This window comes from Parasteatoda tepidariorum, chromosome 8 (assembly GCF_043381705.1).
Source record: "Parasteatoda tepidariorum isolate YZ-2023 chromosome 8, CAS_Ptep_4.0, whole genome shotgun sequence".
NCBI lineage: Eukaryota > Metazoa > Arthropoda > Arachnida > Araneae > Theridiidae > Parasteatoda > Parasteatoda tepidariorum.
Genome location: NC_092211.1, coordinates 62,899,308 through 62,925,672, shown reverse-complemented (window position 1 = coordinate 62,925,672; position 26,365 = coordinate 62,899,308). Strand labels below are relative to the sequence as shown.

The 26,365-nt window shown below is 29.2% G+C and overlaps 1 protein-coding gene across 3 annotated transcripts in view; it reads left to right on the top strand.

The window, feature by feature from the left end:
• Positions 1–26,365, top strand: part of LOC107453302 (suppressor of lurcher protein 1) — a 1,038,548-nt gene that overhangs the window by 289,755 nt on the left and 722,428 nt on the right. For all 3 annotated transcript variants that reach the window (XM_071184104.1, XM_071184106.1, XM_071184105.1), the window contains exon 2: positions 16,645–16,750. In XM_071184104.1, the coding sequence (XP_071040205.1) occupies positions 16,730–16,750 (21 nt within the window). In that variant the 5' untranslated portion in view covers positions 16,645–16,729. The remainder of the gene's footprint in view (positions 1–16,644; positions 16,751–26,365) is intronic.

Genomic DNA, 26,365 nt, shown 5'->3' with positions numbered 1-26,365 from the left:
CATAAAAAAAGTCTCCCTTCGAAAGTATAATATTATCATAAATGCGACGGATTTTCGTAGTTTCTTTAAAGACTTAAGAAGATCATAAGCTTAGCGTTTAAATCCCAAACTAACGAGGCATTTTTTTCCTAGCCGTTTAAGTCTCCGCCTGGAGACTTAAATGTAACTTAATACTACTTCAGTTAAAAATAACATATCAAAGTTTAAATTTCTCTCTGTGTAAAAATATTTAACTGTATGTTTAAAGTTTTCCAAATGTAAAAAGTGTTTTATTTAGCGCTTATAGAATGTAACCTTTTCAAATGTATCTCCGTTTATGAGTGAATTGTAAGTTCCAAAAATGACACATGAAATGTTTTAAATGATACCTGAAACGTGTTAAATTTTTTGTGGCTAAGGATGACGTGCATATTGAGTTGACAACTCAGTTCTATCTTTTTAATTTAAACTTTAACTTTTCGCATACCATTAAATGTTTTTGGCATAATGTTTTAGATCATTAAAAAGAGGATGTTTCGTTTTATAAAAACTTACTTTTTTAAAAATAATTTCTGTTAGTTATGAGATCATTAAAATGGCTGAAAAAAATCAAGCCAAAAAAGGAGTAATTTTTGTATCATCTTCTTTCTGTTTCAAATCAAGGTTTCTGATACTGCAAAAGCTCAAGACAGGCATGCTGTGTATATGCAGAAGACTTCATAACTGAAAGAATCGCTCGTGATTGGTACACCAAGTTAAAAAAAAAAGTGGGAAACTAGATTTCATAGACGGATATTATTCTGGACGTGTAGTTGAGTTCGATAGAAAGTGATTAACCATTTTTTGTAAGAAATTTACTGCCATTTTAAAATTAAGTTATGTTAATTTTGAGACCATCAAAATAACTGAAGAAATCTAGCTAAAAATGAGCATTTCTTACATCACCTTTTTTTTTGTAATCAAGGGTCTAATGCCGCAAAATCTAAAGACAGGTATACCGCGTATGAAGCGAATGCCATAACTGAAAGTATCACTCTTGATTGGTAGGCAAGGTTTAAAAATGGAAAATTTGATTTTAAAGACACAAATCATTCTGAGAGTGCAGTTCAGTTCAATGGTGAGCGATTAAGACATCTTTTGTGTGAAATTTCACGTCAAACAGTAGAGAAGATGTCTAAAAAAACAGGACTCTCCCACACTTTAAATATTTAAATATTTATAAAATTCATAAAAAAAAAGAAACTACATGAATTCTGTTGCCAACTCAATACTTATTCGGAGCTAAATATTATAGAATTTCATCAAATAACTTATTAAAGTCTTATTTGAACTTCGTAACATTGATTTAGAAAACCAAGTAATTAAATTTCGTATTTCTCAGTAGATAATATGAACGACCATAATAGTATTAAGATGCCCGGTATAGTGCGGCTTTCAAGAGAACTCCTCCAGACACCCGTCTCGCGTCGTGGCGGGTACTATGGTTACGAGGAACAGTCACTTCGAATAGGGATGTGGGGTGGGTGAATAGTTTTATCTTAATCTGGACATAGATCGTCGTTAGTAAAGCAATCGACGCCTTCTTTCCTCTATTTCACCCCCATTTGAAATGTGATCTCACTTGTTACCATAGTAGCAGACAGTCCCAGACTTTTAGACTGGAGGAGTTCTCAAAGCCGCACTATACCTGAGACAACAATACGCTATCATGCCACAGGTTTAGGGTTATATCCTCGGGCTTTGCAAGGTTGAATCAGCCTTTCTTCCCTCAGTGGGTCGATTAAATGAGTACGAAGAATGCTTGAGGACTAAACGCAAGAGGTTCCAAGTTTGGCTAACAACCTAAGAGAAATAACTGCTCCTGCACCGCAGAGCCCAGGGTCAGGAAATCTGGAATGCGCACAATAGGAGCATATTAAAACGAGCGTATTAAAAAAAAGAGCGTATTCTATTTGGGTACACTTTTACGCTACTTGTTCACAGACGTTTGTCTCAGACAATGTTCTTCAGAAATATTTTTCCTTTATCGTTAGAGAGACTTTTAACATAGAATCCCGTTTGTTCATTCTCCCCTTATGTATAATCAACTGTGTACGTTGACGTAGTATCCTGCTTTTGTACGTTCTTGTAGCACTCCGCTTGTGCTCGTTCACGTAGCATTCTGCACGTGTACGTTCATGTAGCATTCCTCTTGTCCACGCTCATGCATGTCAATTTTGAGCAGCGCAATTATATGAGGTTCAGATTAAAGACAATGCCATCTCTTCTGAAACATTATAAGATTTTCCTGAGTCTGAAATGTAGCAAAAAGTATCTTGGTATTAATGTTATGACATATGAGCAATTCTGCAAATAAACGCCAATCAGGCGGTCAAGAAAAAATAAACTTTTTTTTGGGGGGGGCATGCTATTTCTACATGAATTTTCTTCTTTCTTACACCCTAAAAAGGCAAGAAAAAATCGTGAACACGAAATTTTTTCTTTGCGACATGCTTCAAATGACAAAATACCAATTTTAAATTTTTCCTGATTTTTTCAATTTACGAACTATCTGAGCCATTTATTCAGATAAAACGATTTTTAGATAAATATAATATTATTCTAATGTCTCTCTAAAATGTATTTATAGAGATTTCATACTATAAGATAATATTTTAGCATAAAAAACAAAAATAAAAAAATTTAATCTAAGTTCGTAAATTGAAAAAAATCGGGGAAAATTTAATATTGGTAATTTGTCATTTAAAGTATGCCACAAAGAAAAAATTTCATGTTCATGATTTTATCTTGCTTTTTTAGGGTGTAGAAAAGAAGAAATTTCATGTAGAAATAGCATGCCCCCCCCCCCCTCCAATTTTTTTTTCTTCGGCCGCTTGATTGGCGTTTATTTGTAGAATTGCTCATATCTATTCAAAATTGTTTTCAATGTTAAAAACAAATCTTTTAAAATTGCTTTTTAAAATTCTAAACTTTCATAAGCAATTCTCTTATACCTTAAAAGTTAACTTGCATTTGTAATGCTAAGTTAACTTTTATTTTCTATTTCCCTTTTCTTCCGTAAAATAAATTTCAAGGCTGCATACGTTTGAAACTGATACATATCTAGCAATAAATTGAACTTAAATCACCTATGACAAGGAATTATCCAACAATTCCAAATGATAAGAATTTAATAGCCCATTAACACTAAAAATGGAAGTCAAAAACTACTCTTTTTGGTAACGACACTCGTTTTACAATACGAGCAAATACGGAAACCTTTCAAAAATTAATGTTTCTCGACGATACTGAAGAACCAAAAGTTAACAGTTTTACGATGACAGAAATTCTCTTTTTGTATTTGTATTTTTGTACTTCACTTTGTACGTATTGTGTTTGCAGTGTTAATGGATATCTGAGACCTGGTAATGATTCTTTTTCTGCTCCGTTGAAATGGAAAAGGGATTTAACGCTTTTATTTATATATTTATTTTGACCCTTTTTCTAACGGCTGAACAAAACTTCATGTGTGGCTTCTTTAAAATCTTTTTTTGATAGCTAGATTTATTTATTTTTTAATATTTCCATTATTATTTTTTCGGTTGTGAAGATTTTATTTTAAAATATGGCACAGTATATACTTGTAGAACCATGATATTGTTACGACTTCAAGATGTTTTAAGTTGAACCATATTATCGATCCTCATCAATATACTAAGATTCAACTTTGAACTAAAGATAGTATTCTTCATAATTATTCTAAAAAATCTTTTTAATTATAAAACGTTTCCACTTCTCTGGAAAAATCGTTCATATAATGCTTTATTAAAGTTTTCGTAAGAACTAATGAAAATTTGAGCCATAATATCTATTCAACAATCAAATATTATGGTTTCATACTTCAACAATTTATCTGATTGGGAAATTTTATAACCGTTGTTAAACAGCCGACTCAATTTAATGACTACCAATGCTTAACTTCGCAGCCTTGTAATTGTGAGCCCAATCATGGAGAGCACCAGGATTAAGTATTGGGAGAAATTCGCCATCGTAGAGGAATTTTTGATGGAACTAACCCGCATTTGTGGTACATGAAGAGGAAAACCATGAAAACCTCTTTGCCTGTTAGCCAGACAGGAAGGGACTCTAACCCATGAACAGTCTGCCACTGAAGATATTTTGCGTCAGCATTGTGGTCAGAGCGAGCTGGGTATGGAATTCGTATTGATGAGCCATCGCTAGGATTCAAACACGCTTCACCTCGTTGAGTGGCGAGTGCTCTATCCCTTGAACCACCACGACTCATTGATTGGGTAATTTGGTAATTTCTTTCTGATTGGGGCATAAAAATACACGTAATCAAAGTCAGAAGTTTTCTTATAAAGCAGAATATCAATGCATTGCCCTCCAATAATTTTACAAATATGATAATTAAAATATTGGTGTGTGTTAAACAATACTATCATGCAAATTTTCTGTAAAAATTTTCAAGTGTTTACCTTCTCTGAAAAATTAATTTAAAGTTGAAATGGTACACTGAACAATATTATGATTCAAATTTGTCTCAACCTTAATAAGGTGATTCATTGAATTATGATTTCGCTTCAGTTGAAACTTAGTAGCGTGTAATTTTGCTTAGAAAGCATTATTAGACGCCGTATCTCAGCTTCATATTAAAGTTTCGCTAAACCTGAGCCATTTTGAGCTTTAGCATTTTTCATATAGTTAAACAGTGTAGTAAAACATTATTAACGTTGGTAATGTAGTTCAATTGCGCTTCCTTTACTTGATTTCGTGGTTTTAGAGCTCAAATTGAACTGAATCTTACTGATAATTTACCGAATTTCAAAAATAGTTTAAACTATGGATAGAGTTAAAAAGCATTTTTATTCCAAATCGAAAGACTGAATCAACACATAATAAACAAGTGAAGTAATTTACATCAAATTTCATCAAGTAAATTTTGCATAACACTTCCTCTGGAAAATTATTGGCGTTCATGTAACAACTACAATTTACTCCACTTTTTAGTTAAAAATTATTATTATTGGATTATAATAGATTAAAAATCTGAGCTCAAATTTTCACTCGAGTAAGACTCCATATATTTCCGTCATTCTTCATATACACCAGAAATTTTTTTTTTTGCATAGATTGCTCAATTTGTGAGCTGGACAACAGAATTCCGCAGCTCTCAATCATAGAGGGCAGCACTGAATCTCTGCTCCTCATCATCCAACTCACTATATAGTAAATTATAGCACGCATCCATATGTCAGACTAGATTGCCTCATTAGGTTATGCAGCTGTGCAACATTACATTGTTAGAAGTAATATAAAAATTTAAGCTAATCCAAAGTCTTATACTTTTTTTGCAAAAAACAAATACTGATTAATCTTCAAAGTTAGTGGCAAGTTTCTGAATTTTTCAGAAAGATTAGGAAAATTCCAGGAAATCCAGGAAAATTACTCAACGGGAAGATTTCAGATTTCCTAAAAATGTTTCTTGTTTTCTTGCCACAAATACTACTGTTCAATAGTAGCACATCAGTAGCCCATTATTTTCCAGGAATATTTCTAAACTTTTATATCTTTTACAATGTCGATAATTTTTGCTGAAAACCCATGGGTTGACGGTGAGAAAATTATTAACGACAGATACGTTCCAGAATAGAGGAAAAAAATGCGTCATATTAGAGAAAATTTCAACTCTACTAATCGTGCAGATTTCTAATAAATTATGTATGAAAAAAAACCGTTTTTTAACCGTTGCCTGAGAACATGTTTTTAAAATTGTGTGTCATCTATTTTTGAGTTATACTTAGAGTTTTCCATTTAAACCCATAATTCAAGGAAATTTCATAGTATTTAAGAAACACCATTACTTTAAACAATGAAAAATCTTTGATTTAGAAATATATATATATTGAAGATTTTATTTATTTAACCTTAAGAAACATACTAATTTAGAAAATATTTTTATTTCCTAACTAAGATACCTAACTAACAACTTTAAATAAAAGTAATACTAAATTATATTCGCAAAATGTATAGTAATGAGTGCAAATTTTTTTTCGTTTATTATAGGTCATACGCATTTACAATTTTTAAACTTTCTTGTCTTGCAGATTTTATTTAGGAAATTGACTCCAAAATACATGATGCAGAGAATACAAAAGATTTAGCTTAATTTTTTATTACTTAAGCTGATATGTTGATTGATACATTTTTGACTCAGAATAAAATTACCAATTTTTATAAGAATTGAAAGAGATAATGCAGACATTTCAAATATTAAATTGTTGCATAGTTTACTAATATGTGCGTGAGTTTCAAATATATTTAGTTTCTAGAATAAAGTTAAGCTCCTTAAACACACTTTTTTAAATATTTCCTCTTGACACTTATTTGATTATAAAAAAGCTTATGTTCATAAATACTCGAAGAGTGACAAATTTCGCGTTTGTTCGCACATTATGCAAATAAGGTTTTTTTTAATAACTATATACACTTTGAATCTTTAGATATTTATTTGACAAATTTACTTGGTAATGTTATTATGGAATAGATTTTTAAATTTGAAAAATCTAAATTTTTTTAAGCTTCGTTAAAGAAAATATTAAACTGCTTTCATTTGAAATACTTATTTTCGAGAAAATGAAAATACTTAATTTAATTTTCAATTTTGAACATTAGTTTATCTGAGATGATAAAATTTGTTTAAATATTAAGATTTATTTTTCTTAGTGACGAACAAAATTTATAATATACATTTGATTTTTTATCAATAAAAATATTTTTTTTATATTTTATAACTGTCTTTGAACAGCAGACCCAATTTTTGGGTTCAACTCCGTAGCCTTGTAATTTTGTACCCAATCCAGAGGACAAGGGAGCTTTTGGATGAAATGTAAAGAGAAATTTGTCTTCGTGAAGGACTTTTCGATGAAACTAAGCCGTATTTTGCGTTACATGGATAGAAAAACCATGCAAACCTCCATTGGTTACCCTAACGGTAAGAATACTCTAGCCCATGACTCGTCTACCACTGTGGTCAGTGCAAGCCGGTTTCGGAATTCGAATCGACCAGTCGTCCCTGGGATTCGAACATGATTCACCTAATGGTAAGGCGAGCTTTCTCTTCCCTGAGCCACCACGACTCTTAATAATAAGGAAATAAACACTTTTATTTAAGGCAAAATATAGGCTTTTCTAAAGAACTAAATCAACACCTTTTAGAAGACAGGAAGCCTTCAGGGGTTACCATTAGCGAAAATCCCGATCCTTCAGTAGTCCAAACATTGAAATATCTGTCTTATTTAAGTCCCCACTGAGCAGTTTATTTTTGTTACGTCAGCCTAATAACTTCATCTGTGAGGAGGCCTTTTCTCTTGTTCGGAGGTGTTGGATAACCCCAATGTCCTTTAATAGCTAATTCAGACCAAACATTATTTTTAATAAATTCTTGATATTTTTTGATTTCGGATTATCTATATAATTTTTTACCTTAATAATTCTATTGTTTTCAAAATATTTTCTCAAATATACACTCCAACTTCATTTTATAAACTTTTTGAAAGAAAAGAAGATTTCTCATAAATATATTTTCAACATATTAGAAATGTATTATACACATTTTATTTTGCCTTTATTTGATAATACCATGTCTTTGATCTTTTTTTATAGCAAATAAGCTGTTTTGTTTTTATAAAAAACTGCATATCAAAATGAGGAGATATAGTTATGCACTAATATCAAAAATGATTTAATGTTGACCATTATGGCAGTAAAAAATATATTCTATCATAAAATGATGAATGTTGATCCACCGCATTTGAGGATTAAACAGCAAAGTAGNAAAATAGCCATTACTTTAAACAATGAAAAATCTTTGATTTAGAAATATCCTCACACTAGAGATTTTATTTATTTTACATTAAGAAATATACTAATTTAGAAAATATTTTTATTTCCTAACTTAGATACCTAACTAACAACTTTAAATAAAAGTAATATTAAATTATACTCGCAAAATGTATAGTAATGAGTGCTAATTTCTTTTTCCTTTATTATAGGTCATACGTATTTATAATTTTTAAACTTTCTTGTAGATTTTATTAAGGAAATTGACTCCAAAATACATGATGCAGAGAATACAAAAAGATTTGGCTTAATTTTTTATTACTTAAACTGATATGTTGGTTGATACATTTTTGACTCAGAATAAAATTACCAATTTTTATAAGAATTGAAAGACATAATGCAGACATTTCAAATATTAAATTGTTGCATAGTTTCCTAATATGTGCGTGAGTTTCAAATATATTTAGTTTCTAGAATAAAATTAAGCTCCTTAAGCACACTTTTTTAAATATTTCCTCCAGACACTTATTTGATTATAAAAAACCTTATATTCATAAATACTCGAAGAGTGATAAATTTCACGTATGTTCGCATATTATGCAAATAAGGTTTTTTTTATAATTATATACACTTTAAATCTTTAGATATTTATTTTACAAATTTACTTGGTAATGTTACTATGGAATAGATTTTTAAATTTGACAAATCTAAATATTTTTATCTTCGTTAAGGAAAATATTAAACTGCTTTCATTTGAAATACTTATTTTCAAGGAAATGAAAATGCTTAATTTAATTTTCAACTTTGAACATTAGTGTATCTAAGATGATAACATTTGTTGAAATATTAAGATTTATTTTTCTTAGTGACGAACAAAATTTATAATATACATTTGATTTTTTTTAAATAAAGCTATTTTTTATGTTTTATAACTGTCGTTGAACAGCAGACCCAAATTTGGGTTCAACTCCGTAGCTTTGTAATTTTGAACCCAATGCAGAGAACAAGGGAACTCTTGGATCAAATATAAAGTGAAATTTGTCTTCGTAAAGGACTTTTTGATGAAACTAACCTGAATTTGCGTTACATGGATAGGAAAACCATGCAAACCTCCCTTGGTTAGCCTAACGGTAAGAAGACTCTAGCCCATGACTCGTCGTCTACCACTGAGGATATTTCACCTCAGCACGCACTGTGGTCAGTGCAAGCCGGTTTCGGAATTCGAATCGACCAGTCGTCGCTAGGATTCGAACACGATTCACCTTATGAAAAGGCGAGCTTTCTCTCCCCTGAGCCACCACGACTCTTAATAAAACTATTTAAGGAAATAAACACTTTTATTTAAGGCAAAATATAGGCTTTTCTAAAGAACTAAATCAACACCTTTTAGAAGACAGGAAGCCTTCAGGGGTTACCATTAGCGAAAATCCCGATCCTTCAGTAGTCCAAACATTGAAATATCTGTCTTATTTAAGTCCCCACTGAGCAGTTTATTTTTGTTACGTCAGCCTAATAACTTCATCTGTGAGGAGGCCTTTTCTCTTGTTCGGAGGTGTTGGATAACCCCAATGTCCTTTAATAGCTAATTCAGACCAAACATTATTTTTAATAAATTCTTGATATTTTTTGATTTCGGATTATCTATATAATTTTTTACCTTAATAATTCTATTGTTTTCAAAATATTTTCTCAAATATACACTCCAACTCCATTTTATAAACTTTTTGAAAGAAAAGAAAATTTCTCATAAATATATTTTCAACATATTAGAAATGTATTATACTCATTTTATTTTGCTTTTATTTGATAAGTATACCATGTTTTTGATCTTTTTTTTCATAGGAAATAAGCTGTTTTGTTTTTATAAAAAACTGCATGTAAAAATGAGGAGATATAGTTATCCACTAATATCAAAAATGATTTAATGTTGACCATTATGGCAGTAAAAAATATATTCTATCATAAAATGATGAATGTTGATCCACCGCATTTGAGGATTAAACAGCAAAGTAGTAAATCCACTTCTTGTGTAGTAAATGTTGATATTAATCCACAAATACGAAACATGAAGTAATGGTCAATTGTCAAAGTTAAACAGCATATTATATCATGTAGTAATGAATGCTTGAATGCTGTTGTTAGTGTACTGATAACAATCAACCAACATAATGCATCAAAAAGTGAGGGTTCAACATTGATTAATATCATTTGATGGTTGACCATCATAGCTGTAAATCAACATATCGCATCATGAACTGGTGTATGTTATTGGTATACCAATACCTAGTTTACCTTCATCATGGTAAAACACCATATTGCGTCATATTTTGATGGGTGTTGTTGATTCAACATTAATAAACATAAAATACTGGTTGACCATAACTGTTTCAAAACAATATCTTCCATCATATTTTGATAGTTGTTGTTGGTCCAAGAATGAAAACAAATTAAACGATGTCCAAAAGAAAGGATACGGTATACTTTATGCTATATAAACTAAACCAAAAAGAAACAAAAAAGCAACGTTAATAAAGTACAAATGAAAAAAAAAAACAGAAAATGACGTATAATAGTTTCGGTCCTATAAATAAGACTCTTACTCCGTGTCTAAACATTAAATGATGGCTGAGAAGTTAAGATACAAACACTGGTCAAGTGATTTGTCCAATATGGACAGAGTTTGAAAAAGTTTTTAAAAAAGATAGATAAAAATATGGGAGTTATTCCATAATTTGAAATATTCTAATAATTTAATCAATGATCATTTTTGTATCCTACCATTCAAAAATGTTTGAAAGTCAATTCTAATTTGCACTCTAAGTTTCCCGCCAATTCCCTTAACACCTCTTTCTTATCTCTCTTTTTGTATGATCTTGTTCAAACGTGTTTCTTGGTTCATCATGGTTAAACCAGTTTGCGCATGTTTTGACTCTTTACTTCACAACCATTGTTTGGTTTCTTGACTCTCAGGAAGACTCTTATTTTAAGAACCGAAATTATAATATGTTCATTTCTGTATTTTCATTTATGCTTTATTAACGTTTTGTTTCTGCTTTATTCAAAAAATGATGGTTAACTATCATAATAGTAACAAACATCTTCCATATTTTGATGGTTGTCGTTGGTTCAACAATAAAAAACCTAATCTACATGTTGATCATCAATATAGCAAAACAACATCTTCCAATATATTTTGATGGTTGTTCTTCTAACTATTGAAAACATAAAATGATTGACCATCATAATAGTAAACTACATTTTCCATCATATTTTTCTTATTGATACCTAATTTGATTATTTTTCATTATAATAGTAAACTACATTTTCCATCATATTTTTCTTATTGATACCTAATTTGATTATTGATCATTATAATAGTAACAATACATCTTCTACCTTTGATGTTGGTCAATAAAAAATCAAACATTACTTAAGGGTCTACTATCATAGAACTAGGGCATCATTTTCCTTTGAAATGATAAACGTTTGTCAGACCATTCAAAACCATCAGAACATGATGGAATTGTTGCATGTCGGTGACCATCAGCGCATGTTGGACCATTAAGAATCATATTAAATACTACATGAACCGAAATTCTTTGATCAAGAATTTGTCTTGGGATTTTTTCTTTAAAACAACAGAGTAAGCTGTAATAACTGTCCTGAATATTTTAAACGAATGCAACTTACATATCATATATTAGTAGGCGAAATAAATATTTATCATGATTGACAATATTTATACTTTATAAATCAACTTTAAATCTATTTTCGTTGAGACGAATGAAACCTGTATTTTTTTTCTTTGATTTCCCGTGATTCTTTGATTCTCAAATAATTTCTCATTCAATAAACATTTTTGTATTAAATCCCGAAAACTAATATAATATTCAATAAACATTTTATTCTATGTATTATTATTCAACTTAATGCGATGTACTAAAATATAGGAAACTACTCGGCAGATCTTCTTTAAGAATAAATCCAAGAATGTTTTATTTTATCCACTCCCGGAAGGAGCACTTTTATATAACTTTTTCTTCTTATCATTACAATACTCAGTTCTCCTTATGTCCTTAGGGGTTGAGATGGGTCAAGCAGCGTTTATCCTTACAACAGTTTGTTTTTCTTATATCCTGCTATTGCAAGATGTATAAATTCAAGTTGTATAAATTTATCAAGATGTATAAATTAATCTTCTAATAATGAAGCATTGTTAAAATAAAATGATTTTTTTATTGATAAAAATATATGTTCATTTATATTAGCTTAGCAGTTGGACGTATAAATTAGGTTAATCAGCAACTTCATTTTATGATATATGAAGATAGCTGGCATTAATCTCTGCACTAAATAAAAAATATGGTCAAAACTACTAGAATATGGTAAAATTTATTGTGTATTTGGATCTGGACCATTATAAATCTCGGCAATTTTAACCAGAGGGCTATGGAAATGGTTTTAGTAAGATTAACAATAAAATATTGTCTTATAATGTGTCTTAAGATTAGGTAAATATGATAAAATTTGGTAATTTTTTCATAATACTTTCGAGCAAGGTATTAAAAACCTTTTACTCCTTTAAATATGCTTTTCAGATTTGCATAATAAATGTGTGGTAATAAGAACTATAGTTCTGAAAACAAGAATTTCCGGTAAGCCGTTACCATATGAATTAAAAAATCACTAAATAAATGGTTTATATTTCGTATATTTCGGATTTATTAACCAGAATTATGGCTCTTTTTACCATAAGAGAATAAGTGTACACAATTTAGAATTATTGTTAACATTCAGTACGGTTATTTTGCCAGAGTTTTTTCTCCATGTGGAATTATGATTGTCATTATATCTCGTATGGCGAATAAATATATTTATATTATTTGCGTGAATGTATTTGTCTCAAAAAAATCCTGTATTTTTAAAATAGATTTATATTTTTGAAACAACTACTCTCAAATAAACTCAATTCCGCATGGAACAATAATATCAGTACTTTAAACTAGGGTATCGTAAAAATTTGAATACAAATGATTTTATTTTATGGTAGATTTTCGAATAATGCAAATTACAACAATTTTAATATTATAATAAAATAATAAGATGTTAAATATTTTCGGCTAATTTAAACAATCGCACTATGAAACCACTTTTAATAAAATATAATTTGTACGTTAATATGCGTCAGATTGACATTTTATTACGACTCAGTGCTATTTGAAATTCCTAAGAAAGTATAATTTGTCTATCAACATAAAGATAAATGAATTTCAGAATTCCTGAAGTTTAAAACAAATAAATTTTTGGAATAATGTAAATTACAATACGTCACCTAAAGCGACACCAATACCTCGCAGTAATTGTATTTTATTGTGAAGGCATATTTAAATGCAATTAAATTAAAACAATCTAAAAGGCAAACAATCAAAGTCCCTCCCTCTCCTCTTAGAGGGCTGCGGAAAAATTATGAAGCCTTGACTGGTCCCGTGATAATAAAAAGGTAACACTGCTTTCAGATGTTTCAGCATAGCATTAAATTAAGCTTCAGCGCTTTTTAAAACTTTTTAAAACTGTATCATTTGTTTATAAATACAAAGACAAATTAATTCCTGAGAATTTTAAAACAAACGAAAAAAAGTCTAATATTTTTAATCAGTTTCAACAATCTTTGAGACTGAATTACAATGTAAATCTATTTATAATTTAAACAATAATTTCTTCCCTGAATAGATAAAGTCGATTTCCATTTAAACGAAAAACCAACAACGTCCGCTATAATTATCTCTCAGAAACAACATAATAAAAATTCATTTATTCTCTGCGCGCACCTTTTATAATTTTCTTTTTCTAGTCATTTCCATACTAACTCAATTTACGACCTCACCAGAAACAAACATTCGTGTTATAAGATTCGATTTCCCTACACCCACTGAAAAAAAAAGAATAAAATGGAACAAAAAAAACAAATCCTCATTTTATGTTATTCTCCGTGTTTCAATCATTAGATGGAAGCATTATTATTGCATTTATCATACTTTTATACGCTTCGCTAAAAAGAGATTCAATCAACTACTCTTTTGCTTCAGCGAATTCTCACGTCAAAACATTCTTTAGAAAATATTCGATTTTATTTTTTCATCAGCTTCATTCTTTTAAAGATAAATGAGCAAAACTTGCGTCCATTCGCACAAACGCCATGGAATAAATATACTTCTTTTATACAAGAACTTTGTGGTTCTTAGAAAAGGGGCAAATTATCAACTCTTTTTAGCACTTCAGTGAATTGATCTCTTCTTATTGAGGGGCTTAGTACCTAATAAAAAGTGTTACGTCTTCATTAGGGCATGTGTGGAATTTTTTTGTGATGTTGTCAGCGAACAAGAATAAGTTTTCTTGTTGTATATTAGAACTGGATATTATTTTTTTACACAGAGGAATCAGCGTATTTCTTTGAATGGCATATATTTTGCTTAGGACGAAATGTTTCTTATTTCTGAGAAAAAGAAAGAATCATTATGTTTGTATCTATGAAATAGCCAGATGAATTTAGTCATGAAAAGAAGGTCTGTAGTTTTTAAATATGAATTTACATGCCGGGATCAACAAAAGTTTAAACTTTTTAGCTACCTAGTTATGTAGTTTTTACTAACGGTTTCTTAGATTTTTTGCTGTAAAAGAAACACTCATCGCAGTGAATTTAAATGAATTGAAAGAGAGATATTGTCAATTTGATACTACAATAATTAGGAAACAATAATTATAAAGAAGATGCCCTTATCTTTATTTTAACTTTCACATTTTGTAATAATTTGAAGTGTAAAAACTAGCGTTTTATGCAATTAATATTAAGCATTAAAGATATTTAAATATTAAAATCGGGATTTCAACAAAGTGAAAGTTTTATAATTGACGTCGAACAGTCTACCCAAATCTGAATTCACAACTATCAATGTTTTACTTCGTGGTCTTGTAATTTTGAACCCAATCCAGAAGACAAGGGAACTCCTGGATCAAGCATTGGGACAAACTAGTCTTTGTGAAGGACATTTTGATGATACTAACACGCACATGGAGAAAGAAACAACAGAAGATTTCCATGGTAAGCCCGAAGACAAAGGGATTCTAACCCATGATTCGTATACCACAGGAGTTTTTGTCTGCTCTGTGGTCGGTGCAAGTTGAAGGAAGAATTTATTTGTATCAATCCGCCACATCTCTTATTCGAACCTGGGTCATCTAATAGGGAGGTGAACGCTCCATCCCCAGAGCCACCGCGACTCAAAGTGAAAGTGTAAGAATGTGAGAAGTGATCTGAAATCAACCGCGTAAACTGTTTTGGGGGATAACGAATGAAATCGAGCAGTGATGAAGCAACCAACATTTTTTTTTTAATAATTTGAAACCAAAAACATGTCTCAATTAGTTAAGAAATGTTTAAAAAAAAGGAATGATGTTATATTCTTAATAAAAAAAATTATTGCTGCAAATTTACAATTCTGTTATTGCTTTCATGTCTACCATCATGGATAACAAACTATGATAAAAAATATCAAGTGTATTTTTAAGATAAAACCCTATTTTTACGAGCCTTTCTAAAATGTTTGTAATACAGGGAGAGGAGATCTAAAATTCTATTTTGATGTGCTTCTTCGGTTTAATGTCTTTTTCATTCAACTAAAGTATATAGAGTTGATGAACCTACATTTGGAAATATTCTTCAAAACAGGAATAAATACGTTCGTAAAATTCTTTACCTGGGTTAAAATTGTGTTTTTATGCAGCAAAAGTAAGTCGTAAAAATGTGTTCTTAAAAATTTATTTGAAATATTTTGCAAAATATTTTCTTACATTTTAAAATTTATCAAACATATTTTATATGTTGTTTTGGTAAAAAAAAAAGAAAACATTGTTATCCATGAAACTTTTAGCAATCGATATGGGTGCTAACTTCGTATAAAAAATGGTTTACTTTCATTGCATAAATACTTTGGATTTATTTGGCGGTGAAAATTTTACATAAAGTCGAATTTCATAATCTTGCAAACATTACTTTAGTTTAGAAACAAAAATATGGAAAACTCTAAAAACATCTACACAGCCACGGTAGCTATAGGAATAAAGTTTTCGCCTCCCGATGAGGTGACGCAGGTTCGAATCCCAACGATGGCTGGTCGATACGAATTCTGCACAGACTACAATAGTGACGTAAGATATCTTCGGTTGTAGACGGATCATGGGTTAGAGACCCTTTGCCGTCAGGCTAACAGCTAGGGACTTTCGTGATTTTCTTCTCCATGTAAAGCAAATGCTGGTTAGTTCCCTCAGAAACTTCTCCATGAAGGCTAATTTCACTCTATATTTGATCCAGAAGCTCTCTTGTCTTCTGGATTGGGTTGAAAATTACAAGGCTGTGGAGTTGAACATTGGTAGTCGTAAACTCAGAAATGGGCTGGTTTTTAAACTCCGATTATAAAATAAAATAAATCTCTACGAATTTTAGCACGTAAATTTATTCCAAAACTTAGAGATTTAAATTTATACTCATATATTTTGAAATTATGTTTGAAATGTTTCAGTAATTTTTCAAATAAATTAACTAATAAAATGATTTTAGAAAGAAAAAAACATGTCTCACAGTTATACTTAATTATTTTTATTTTAATAAATAAATTTACCATCTTCAAACAATTAAATAAATTCAACCAAAAATATTTACAAAATTTAAGCAAAAAATTAAAATGTCCTTTATATATTTAAACATGTATAAAGTGAAAAATGTCTATAGATTTACTGGTTACAACATGTTGCTACTTTTCTTTACAGGTTTAGATAGTGTTTTGGATATTTCTCAGGGTGTAGTCTGATATCTTGATGTGTACAATAGTAAAGATAAAGTTTAGTGAATGGGATGGCCACTCTTTTCAAAAAAGTAAGTAAAATATTTGACATTTTTATAGCTTAAGTATTTGAAATACACTGAAAAAAATTCCGGGTCAAATTACGGTATAAAATACCAACAATGTCGATGCAACGCGTATAAAATCCATTTTACCGTAAAATTCATTTTTACCGTAAATTATAATTCCTCAATTTTTACAGAAATATATTTTTATTCGAGTGATCGATTGATTTTACGATAATTATTACTGTAAAAATTGCGGTGCATCAAACATTTTGTTCCGAAACATGTTCCGATAAAAAATGGATTTTACTGTAAAAAAGTATCGACACCCTGAGTATCGATATTTTTTATTGTAATAGGATTCGAAATTTTTGATAGTGCAGAAACTTAGTTTTTTTTTTTTTTTTTTTTTTTTTTTAAAATTTTTAGCTTCAAGAATACTGAATAATATTGACATTTAATTTCTGATATGAGTATTCTTTCGATTTTAAGTTTAATAGTTATTACGAGGTAGCATGAGCGGTTTTAACATATTGAAGGTTTCAGTTATACTGTCTTTTGCATATTCAGAAATTTTCTTTGAGGCCTGGGCCAACCGGACTTTGTAGGGGTCAGAAAACTGGACTTGCATCAGAAAAGTTCGGGGCTCGAATCCCAGACAAAGCATGGATGTTCTTTCATTCTCTGTACTATATCTGCCGTTACTATGGGAGCAACGCTAGCCCACCCAATATGTTGACCTTGAAAGAGTGGCCAACAAATTTGCGCTTCAGATGCCTGGTCATTCCCCAGGTGGACATTGGAAAAAAAATTCAGAGGACAGGCATTCATATACAGCTTATCCGAGCTTCATTACAAAATCATCAAACTTAAATTCTCTTTTATATAAGATAAAAAAAAATTTTCTTCCTAAAACCATTTTATTTTGTTTTATAACCAGCTTTCGAACCTATTCTGTGTTTATGACCTTTAATGTTGTTCAACTCTGCAGCATTGTAATTTTGAGCCCAACTCAGAAGACAAGAGAACTCCTGGATTAAGCACTAAGAAGAACTAGCCTTCGATTTTCGTTTAGACCTAACCCAAATTTTAGTTACTTAGTGGGGAAAACCATGAGCACCTACCACAGCCAGACGGAAAGGGATTCCAAAACCATTTGAATTTTATTTCTAGCTCAAATATAATTGAAGTTACGTATTTTTTAAATTATTTTCCCACGAGGCTCTCCAATTTAACGTTATGTCTCAAAACATGTTTTCTCATTATTTACTCCATTTTTAATAGCGATATCTTTAATTCGGATAGTCCTAGTTACTTTAAATTTTGAACAGATTTCTTCTGTATATTTGAGTCCAGGAAACAGACTATACACACTAACTAATCAAAATATTATTTTATGTTTTACAGCCATATTAAAAAAAATGTTCATTTGAGGATCAAAGAGGAACGATTTATGTCCATTTAAAACAAAAATGACGATTTGATCATCTGTTACATTTTGACGATTACTGAATTTTGACAAATCTATAATGTGAAAAACATGTTCTCTCCGAGAGTTATATCATAGGGAAAATAGACCGTACTGTAAAAAACCATTCCCATAGGAGCGTAAAATGTTTTCCCCCCCTCCAAATTAGCTATTATCGACTTAAGCCATCGTGGTCTTCAGTTGTACTTTTGACAGTTTTTACTGAATTTGTTGATATATGTGCAATAATTTTTTTTTTTTAGATTTATTCTAAAGCTGATGCTTACTATGTTTGTTATTTACAAACACTATGAAGCAACCAAAAATTAAAAAAATAATAATAATAATTTGTAGCTGAGGTATGGTTTCTTAAAAAAAGAATACGAATTTCTACCTGTTCTCAGCCCCCACCTTATCATTAATTTTTATTTACGATTTCAATGAATAAATATCGTGTTTTATAGCATAATGCATTCGCAAATGTGAACAAAATTAAAGTCCAAACTAAATATTTAAAAAATTAGATTATCTAGCAATGACTGGATACGGGGTGATATTTAACGATTGCTGAAGATTAGACAGGGTGCAAGGTATTAAATTAATTCTGCTGTTGTTGTCTCTAATGCCACTTGCCAATACCAGCAAGCCTGCTGAGTGAAACCAAATTTAAGATAGAGGGTGCTTTTCTTGCGAACTAATCCATACATTCATATATTCATCCACTTCGCAATTTTGACCTGAACCAGAAACTGATCAGTCTCCTATTCAGTACCCCAAGAAGAGTTAATTTGTTATGGGAACTTGGAGGACTTTGTGATCTGATAGATTTAACTTGCACCCGTCACTATTTAATACACAGGGAGTCTTCGGTAGGTGAAGATCGAACTCACGACCTTACTAAATCAATTCTTTTGCAATTATATTAAAAAGAAAGATTGCTAACTTTGTTAGGAAAGAACATAAAATACAAAACTCATTACTTGACCTTTTTTTTAAAAATCAAAATTACTACGACCTAAACGTTGAAGTATTTTTAATATCTGTGTTAAAATGTAAAAGTATTTCTATCAACTAAACTTTCTTCATACTAAATATAGAATCTCTCATCTGTGTTTTCTGTTTTATAAATAAATTTTTTGCATTGGTTTTTAAAAAAGTGCATTTACTTTTCACATGCATTATACAAAAACTTTTTATTTATAAAATATAAAACACAAAAGATACTAAGCTTATTATAAAATTTAAGGCCTTTCTCAATAGTACATGACTTTTTTGTAAACAAAATGGATAAAAATTTATTTAAAAGGAATATTTTAATTAAAACGTAACGTATGACGACATTTTTTTCTTGACACGAACAAATTCCCCATGGGGATATTTTTTCCCTTTAAAAACATCCAAAACATACGCACTAATTAGGAAAACGAAAGTTGGATATAAATAATAAAAAAAAGTATCTCCAATACAATTATTTGAATTCCTTTTTCATTTTTTATAAAGCTTTTCAAAAAACTATTTCACAGTTTGTATTGAAAAAGTCATGATCTTTGATCAGTGTTATTATAATAATTAAACTTTCTATGCCTGCTTCAATTCTTTATTCAGAATAATGTTTAATTCTTTAAGTTATTCTGAATAAAGGACATATAGATGTTGATATTTAAAGGGGAATAGCAGTTCCTCTTCGTATGGGAAATCGATTGAGAACCTGTCAACACCAGAAATCATCGATCTTATCTTATGTGTTTTTCCTTTCAAAGTAGGGCTTTTTATTCTTTATCAATAGTTTTTATTTTCACTTTTTATTAGCACTTATATTGATAGGTAAAATATTAATAGAAAGAAAAGATATTGGATTTAAATTTTTACATGAAATTTTTAAAAACATATAGTTATATTAATTCAGACGGATATTCATGTATTATGCATATGTACCCAATAGTGGTAAAATGGCTCTTCTTCTTCATACGGCAGTGGCAGTTTATTACTTCATAATTTTTTTTCCAGGGTCATGTGGAATTAGGGTGCACCCTAAATTAATTCAATTACGGTAGAGGATGATAACGGGGTATTTATTTTTATTAGCACTTATATTAATAGGTAAAATATTAATTAGAATACCAGATATTATAATTAAATTTTACACAAATTTTTAAAAACATATAGTTATAGTAATATGTACATATATTTACGTATTATGCGTAAGTCACCAGTAGTGGTAAAATGACGCCTCTGCTTCACATGACAATGGCAGTCCATACTTCAAATTTTTTCTTTTTTTTAACCAGGATCGTATAGAATTAGGGTGCGACCCTAAATTTGAATTCAATAATGACAGAGGGTGATATCAGGGTATTTTATTTTTAATTTTTATCAGCACTTATATTTATGGGTTAAATATTTATGAGAATACCAGATATTGGAAATGAAACTTTATATGGATATTTTAAAATATATAGTTATAGTAATATATACATACGTTTATGTATTATGCGTTTGTTACCAGTAGTGGTAAAATGGCGCTTCTCAGTTATATGACAGTGGCAGTTGATACTTCTAATTTTTTTTAAAACTAATGCATACATACTCATATGTTCTGAGAATCATTTAGTGAATAAATGATTTTTTTCTGTAGGGGGAATCAAATTTGCACGAAAATACATGCCTAAATTTTCAAAAACAAAAATTTATATTCGTTTAAAAATATGATAATTTTATAAAATGTGATGATTATTGTAATAATTACAAAATCTAATGATTAAAGGGGATGATTAATGAGACGGTTGCAAAATATGGTGATTTTTAAGACTCTTAGAGAAAATTAAAAATACAAAGCATCGTTGCTGGGTGAACTTGTAAAGACATGTTGGCAACGTTCAATAAACGTTTTAAAGTAGCATTCAGAAAGCGTTAATATTCCTTAGATACACATTGTTTATATTTGAATAATAATGATGCAAAACATTTGTGTTCTCCATTTCAGTGCAAGTGTTTATGTTTAATGGAATGATTTTTGAAACACTTAAACAAAATTAGAAATTCGAAACATCACAAACTTTTATTTAAAAAACTTAAGACAAAAATTATAATATTTACCGATACTTAATTTGTTATAGAATATTCTTAGCTATTTTGCAAAACAACTGCGTTTCAAAATGGCTTGCGGCGTTAACTTGTCAAGACAAGTTGCTGACGAATTCAAATAAATGCTTTAAACTAAAATTCAGAAGGTGTTATTATTCCTCAGATACACATTATTTATCATCGGAAAGTGATGTTTTGTGTAAACAGGTGTGTTTTTCATTTCAGCATGAGTGTCTAGATTTGCTCTCAAATTTTCAGTTTGTATCCAATAACCGGTTTCAAAAGATATTGTAGAAGTCAATATTTAGAATTTTAGAGAAAATAATTGAATTTTCAGTTTATATCCAATACACTAACCGGTTTATAAAGATATTGTAGAAGTTAATATTTAGAATTTTAGAGAAAATAATTAAACTTTCAGTTTATATCCAATACACTAACCGGCTTATAAAGATATTGTAGAAGTCAATATTTAGAATTTTAGAGAAAATAATTGCATTTTCAGTTTATATCCAATACACTAACCGGTTTATAAAGATAGTGTAGAAGTCAATATTTAAAATTTTAGAGAAAATAATTGAATTTTCAGTTTATATCCAATACACTAACCGGTTTATAAAAATATTGTAGAAGTCAATATTTAGAATTTTAGAGAAAATAATTGAATTTTCAGTTTATATCCAATACACTAACCGGTTTATAAAGATATTGTAGAAGTCAATATTTAGAATTTTAGAGAAAATGATTGAATTCAAAATATTTAGAAAACATTTTTTTTTCCTCCTGAAGATCTTTATTTTTTTTCTAAAAAAAAGGATGAATATAAAGCAATTTTAATATTAACTTACGTACTTTTTTAAAAAGTAAATAAATAAAAATACGGGAGCACAATTGTGAGAACAAAATTTTAAAAGTTAAGTACTAAATTCCAGAAGTCACGAATTAAAAGAACTACATCTCAAAAGTGACGAAGTATAAGTTCTAAGTTTTAAAGATGACGAATTAAAAGCATAACATTTCGGAAGAAACGCAGTTAAAGTACTAAATTTCAAAAGCAACGAAGTATAAGTACTATATTTCAAAAGTATCCAAAAAAGTACTAAATTTCAAAGGTAACGAATAATTCCGCACGTAACGAAGTATAAGTATTAAATTTCAAAGGCTATGAGTTAAAAGTTCTAAATTAAAAATTGCAAAAATGAAAGAACTAATATTCAATAGTAAAGAATTATAATTATTAAATTAAATTAAAAATTATAAGTTAATTAAATATTAACTAAATTAATGAAGTACTAAATTTTAAAATAAGTAACGCATTACAATAAAAGCACGCACTTTTAATTTTTACTTGCAATGATAGTAAAAGCATTGCCATTCAAAGTAATATTTCCTTTCAAATAATTTAAGTATGACTCTATTCATTTATTATTTACCAAAAACTTTATTGTCATTCATTATAAATCTTTTCCTTTATGTAACTGCTATTTTAATTTAATTGAAACAAACTTTTTGAGATATTGAACTTATTTCGAAAGCTTTTAATAAATCTGAGACTTGCTATTAATGAAATACAGAATTAATTTTCGACTTGCCTCAAAGTGCATTCAGCAAAACTTAGTATATTCCATTGTGTAATAACGGCACAAACAAGTGACATCTGTTATTTAATTGCTAATGAACTTTGAAGTTAGTAATTGATATCAATATTCCGAATTTATTTGAAGCTTGAAATTATGCTCACAATTCCTTCGTAAATATTAACCTTAAAAATTACTTTTAATTCCATAATTTCTTACTTTCTCGTTTATATATAATTTTTAACAATACTTAAAGTTATATTTTATGATGAGCAGAATAGAGATGAGTTAATATCAATGAAGTTTGAAAACAGGATTGGAGAATGAGAATAATTGAAGTTTATTCGATATTTACTACTTGCATAAGTTTCAAGTTCATTTCTATTACTTATTTTTGAAAATTATAATTCGGAATTGAATGTGAGTACGAAAGACAACTGTGATGCCACAAATAGGCATTACATATTTCCAAGCAATTAAAAACTCTTTTAATTTTATAAATTTCTTTTTTAAATTATTCTTAATCTAGTTTTATTTAAATTAAAATAAGTTAATTTTTATTACATTTTATGAAAAGCAAATATAAATATCTTATTCTTTTCTTAACAAGCAATGTAACGTCTTACTTTTGAATTCAATACAAATGCAAAACTTATTAATTCACTGTCGCGACTAAATCGAACATCGAAATCTATTTATAACTCGTGATTCCTTAAGTTACTTTAGTTCTCTTACAACAAAAATTTTTCAGTTACAGGGATATATTGATTCTCACTGTCTTTTTGGCTATTTCGCTATAGCGAAACTATTTTAAATTTAATATTAATTGCGGAGTTGGCTTTGTTTTTTGGCTATCTTAATTTTTTTTGTTGATAAATCGCCAATTATGGATCTCTTCCCATGCCCCTAACTGTCCGCTGGGAGCAATTCAATCACTTTTAATTTTGAATTCTTGGCATTAGGACTGGGAGGGGGGGTCCACCCCTCAGTTCGATCGTTAATTAATTTTTACGGAAATCTTCTTCATGTTAAAAATATGCGTCCTCACATCTCTATAAGAGAGCATTCTTTTATTTCATGATTTTGATATCTTTATGGCCATTATATATCTTATAATATTTCAAAGAGTAATGGAACAATTTAAAAGAAAATAATAATTTTTCTCAATTCTTTGGAATAAATCCCTTTATCGTAAGAAAAGAAAACGTACTAATATCATAACTACTAGGGCCAAAATCTACAAAAAAAAACATATATTATTAGTAAATTAATTCACAATTTTTGAATTTTTATAAGTTTATGTGTTTAAAACAAGTGATGCTTTTCAATAAATAACTAGCTGGCTCTATACCTAGTAGAGTTTGCAATGAGTAAACAAGTATGATCAAAACTACTAGAATATGAAACAATTTATAGTATTCCTTGGCTCTATGGAAACACCAAAAAACTCGGTAAATTTTACTAAAGCGCTTTGGAAATGATTTTATTTAAATTACAAAAAATACGGTTACATAATATGGGATAAAATTTGGTAATTTCGTCATGATACCCTAGAGAACGTCATTAAAACTATCTGATCAGTTAAATTTATTTTTCAATTTTGTATTTTTATTAGAAATTTAAATTTTGCGCAAATTTCAAAAGTAAAGTATTAAACTCCAAAGATAACGAATTAAAAAAGATAAACTTCAAAAATAATAATAAAGCAATTAATTTCGAAATTAAGGAAAAAAAAGTACTACATTTATAATGTAACTGAGTAAAAGTACTAAAATGTAAAAGCAAAAAATTATATATACCAAATTTCAAAGATAATGATTTAAAAATACTAAATTTAAAGAATAATGATGTTAAAAGCACTAAATGAAAATAATAAAGGAACTAAAATTCAAAAGCAAAGAACTGAAATGACTGAAAAGTGATGAGCTGAAGGAACTAAATTTCGTAAGTAACGAAGTACATATAACAGTACGTACATTAAATTTGTAATAAGCTTCACTTGTAGAGAAAGTAAAAGTATTGTCAGTCAAAGCAATGCTTCCTTTAAATACAATTTAAGAGCAACCGCATTCATTATTCTTTCTAAATTTGTTTCATAACTAATTCCATATTACAATTTTGTCATTCATTATAAATCTTTTCCTTTATGTAACTGCTACTTTCATTTAATTGAAACAAACTTTTTGAGAAGTTGAGCTTATTCCGAAAGCTTTTAGCGAATCTAGACTTGCCACTAATGAAATACATAATTAATTTTCGACCTACCTCAAAGTGCATTCAGCAAAACTTAGTATATTCCATTGTGTTAGAACGATACAAACAAGTGCCATCTGTTATGTATCTGCTAATAAACTTTGAAGTTAGTAATTGATATCAATATTCCAAATACATTTGGAGCTTGAAATAAAGCCCACGATTCCTGCGTAAATATTGGCCTTAATAATTACTTTTAATTCCATAATTTCATACTGTCTCGTTTACATGCATTATTTAACAATAGTGTTATATTTTATGAGAATGCAGAATTAAGGTTAGTTAATATAAATGAAGTTTGGAAGTAGGATTTCAGAATGGTAGTAGTTATTTGATATTTACTACTAGTATAAGTTTTAAATTCAGTTTTATTATTTATTCTGGAGAGTTATAATTCGTAGTTAATGTAAGTACTCGTGGCAACATATAGAATTAGTAAATTAATACTTGTATTAATCTTTTAGTATGTTTTAAGTATAGCTGTTCAACAATCTAAACAATTGTTTCGATTCAAGATACAGCGAGCTGGTTTTTATACCTAGTAGTACCTACTTATTTGCTTTATTTTTTGTTTCGTTTCATCACGTTTAAAGCAAACAGGAGCTTGAAACATTTAAAGTAACATCAGCAAAAACTTTAAAACGTATTTTCTGTGCAATTATTTATATTTTAGTATGTTTTATGTTTAGCTGTTTAACAATCTAAGCAATTGTTTCGATTCCAGATACAGTGAGCTGGTTTTTATACCTAGTTGCACCTACTTATTTGCTTTATTTTTTGTTGCGTTTCATCACGTTAAAAGCAAACAGGACCTTGAAACATTTAAAGTAGCATCAGCAAAATCTTTAAAACGTATTTGCTGTGCAATTACTTATATTTTAATATGTTTTATGTTTAGATGTTTAACAATCTAAACAATTGTTTCGATTTCAGATACAGTGAGCTGGTTTTTATACCTAGTTGTACCTACTTATTTTCTTTATTTTTTGTTGCGTTATATTACGTTAAAAGCAAACAGGAGCTTGAAGCATTTAAAATAACATCAGCAAAAACTTTAAAACGTTTTTTCTGCGTAATTCTCTATTTTATTACCACGTTTATATAAACTTGCCTTCGTGTATGTCTGTCCGGGTGGAATTTTGTAATCGATTTTAAACTAACTTCCCGACTAGCTACAAACTTCAAATTTGGCACATAGTTTAGAATTGGATGACAATGCATGAAAATGAAGAGAAAAAAGACATACAAAGTAAAATAAAA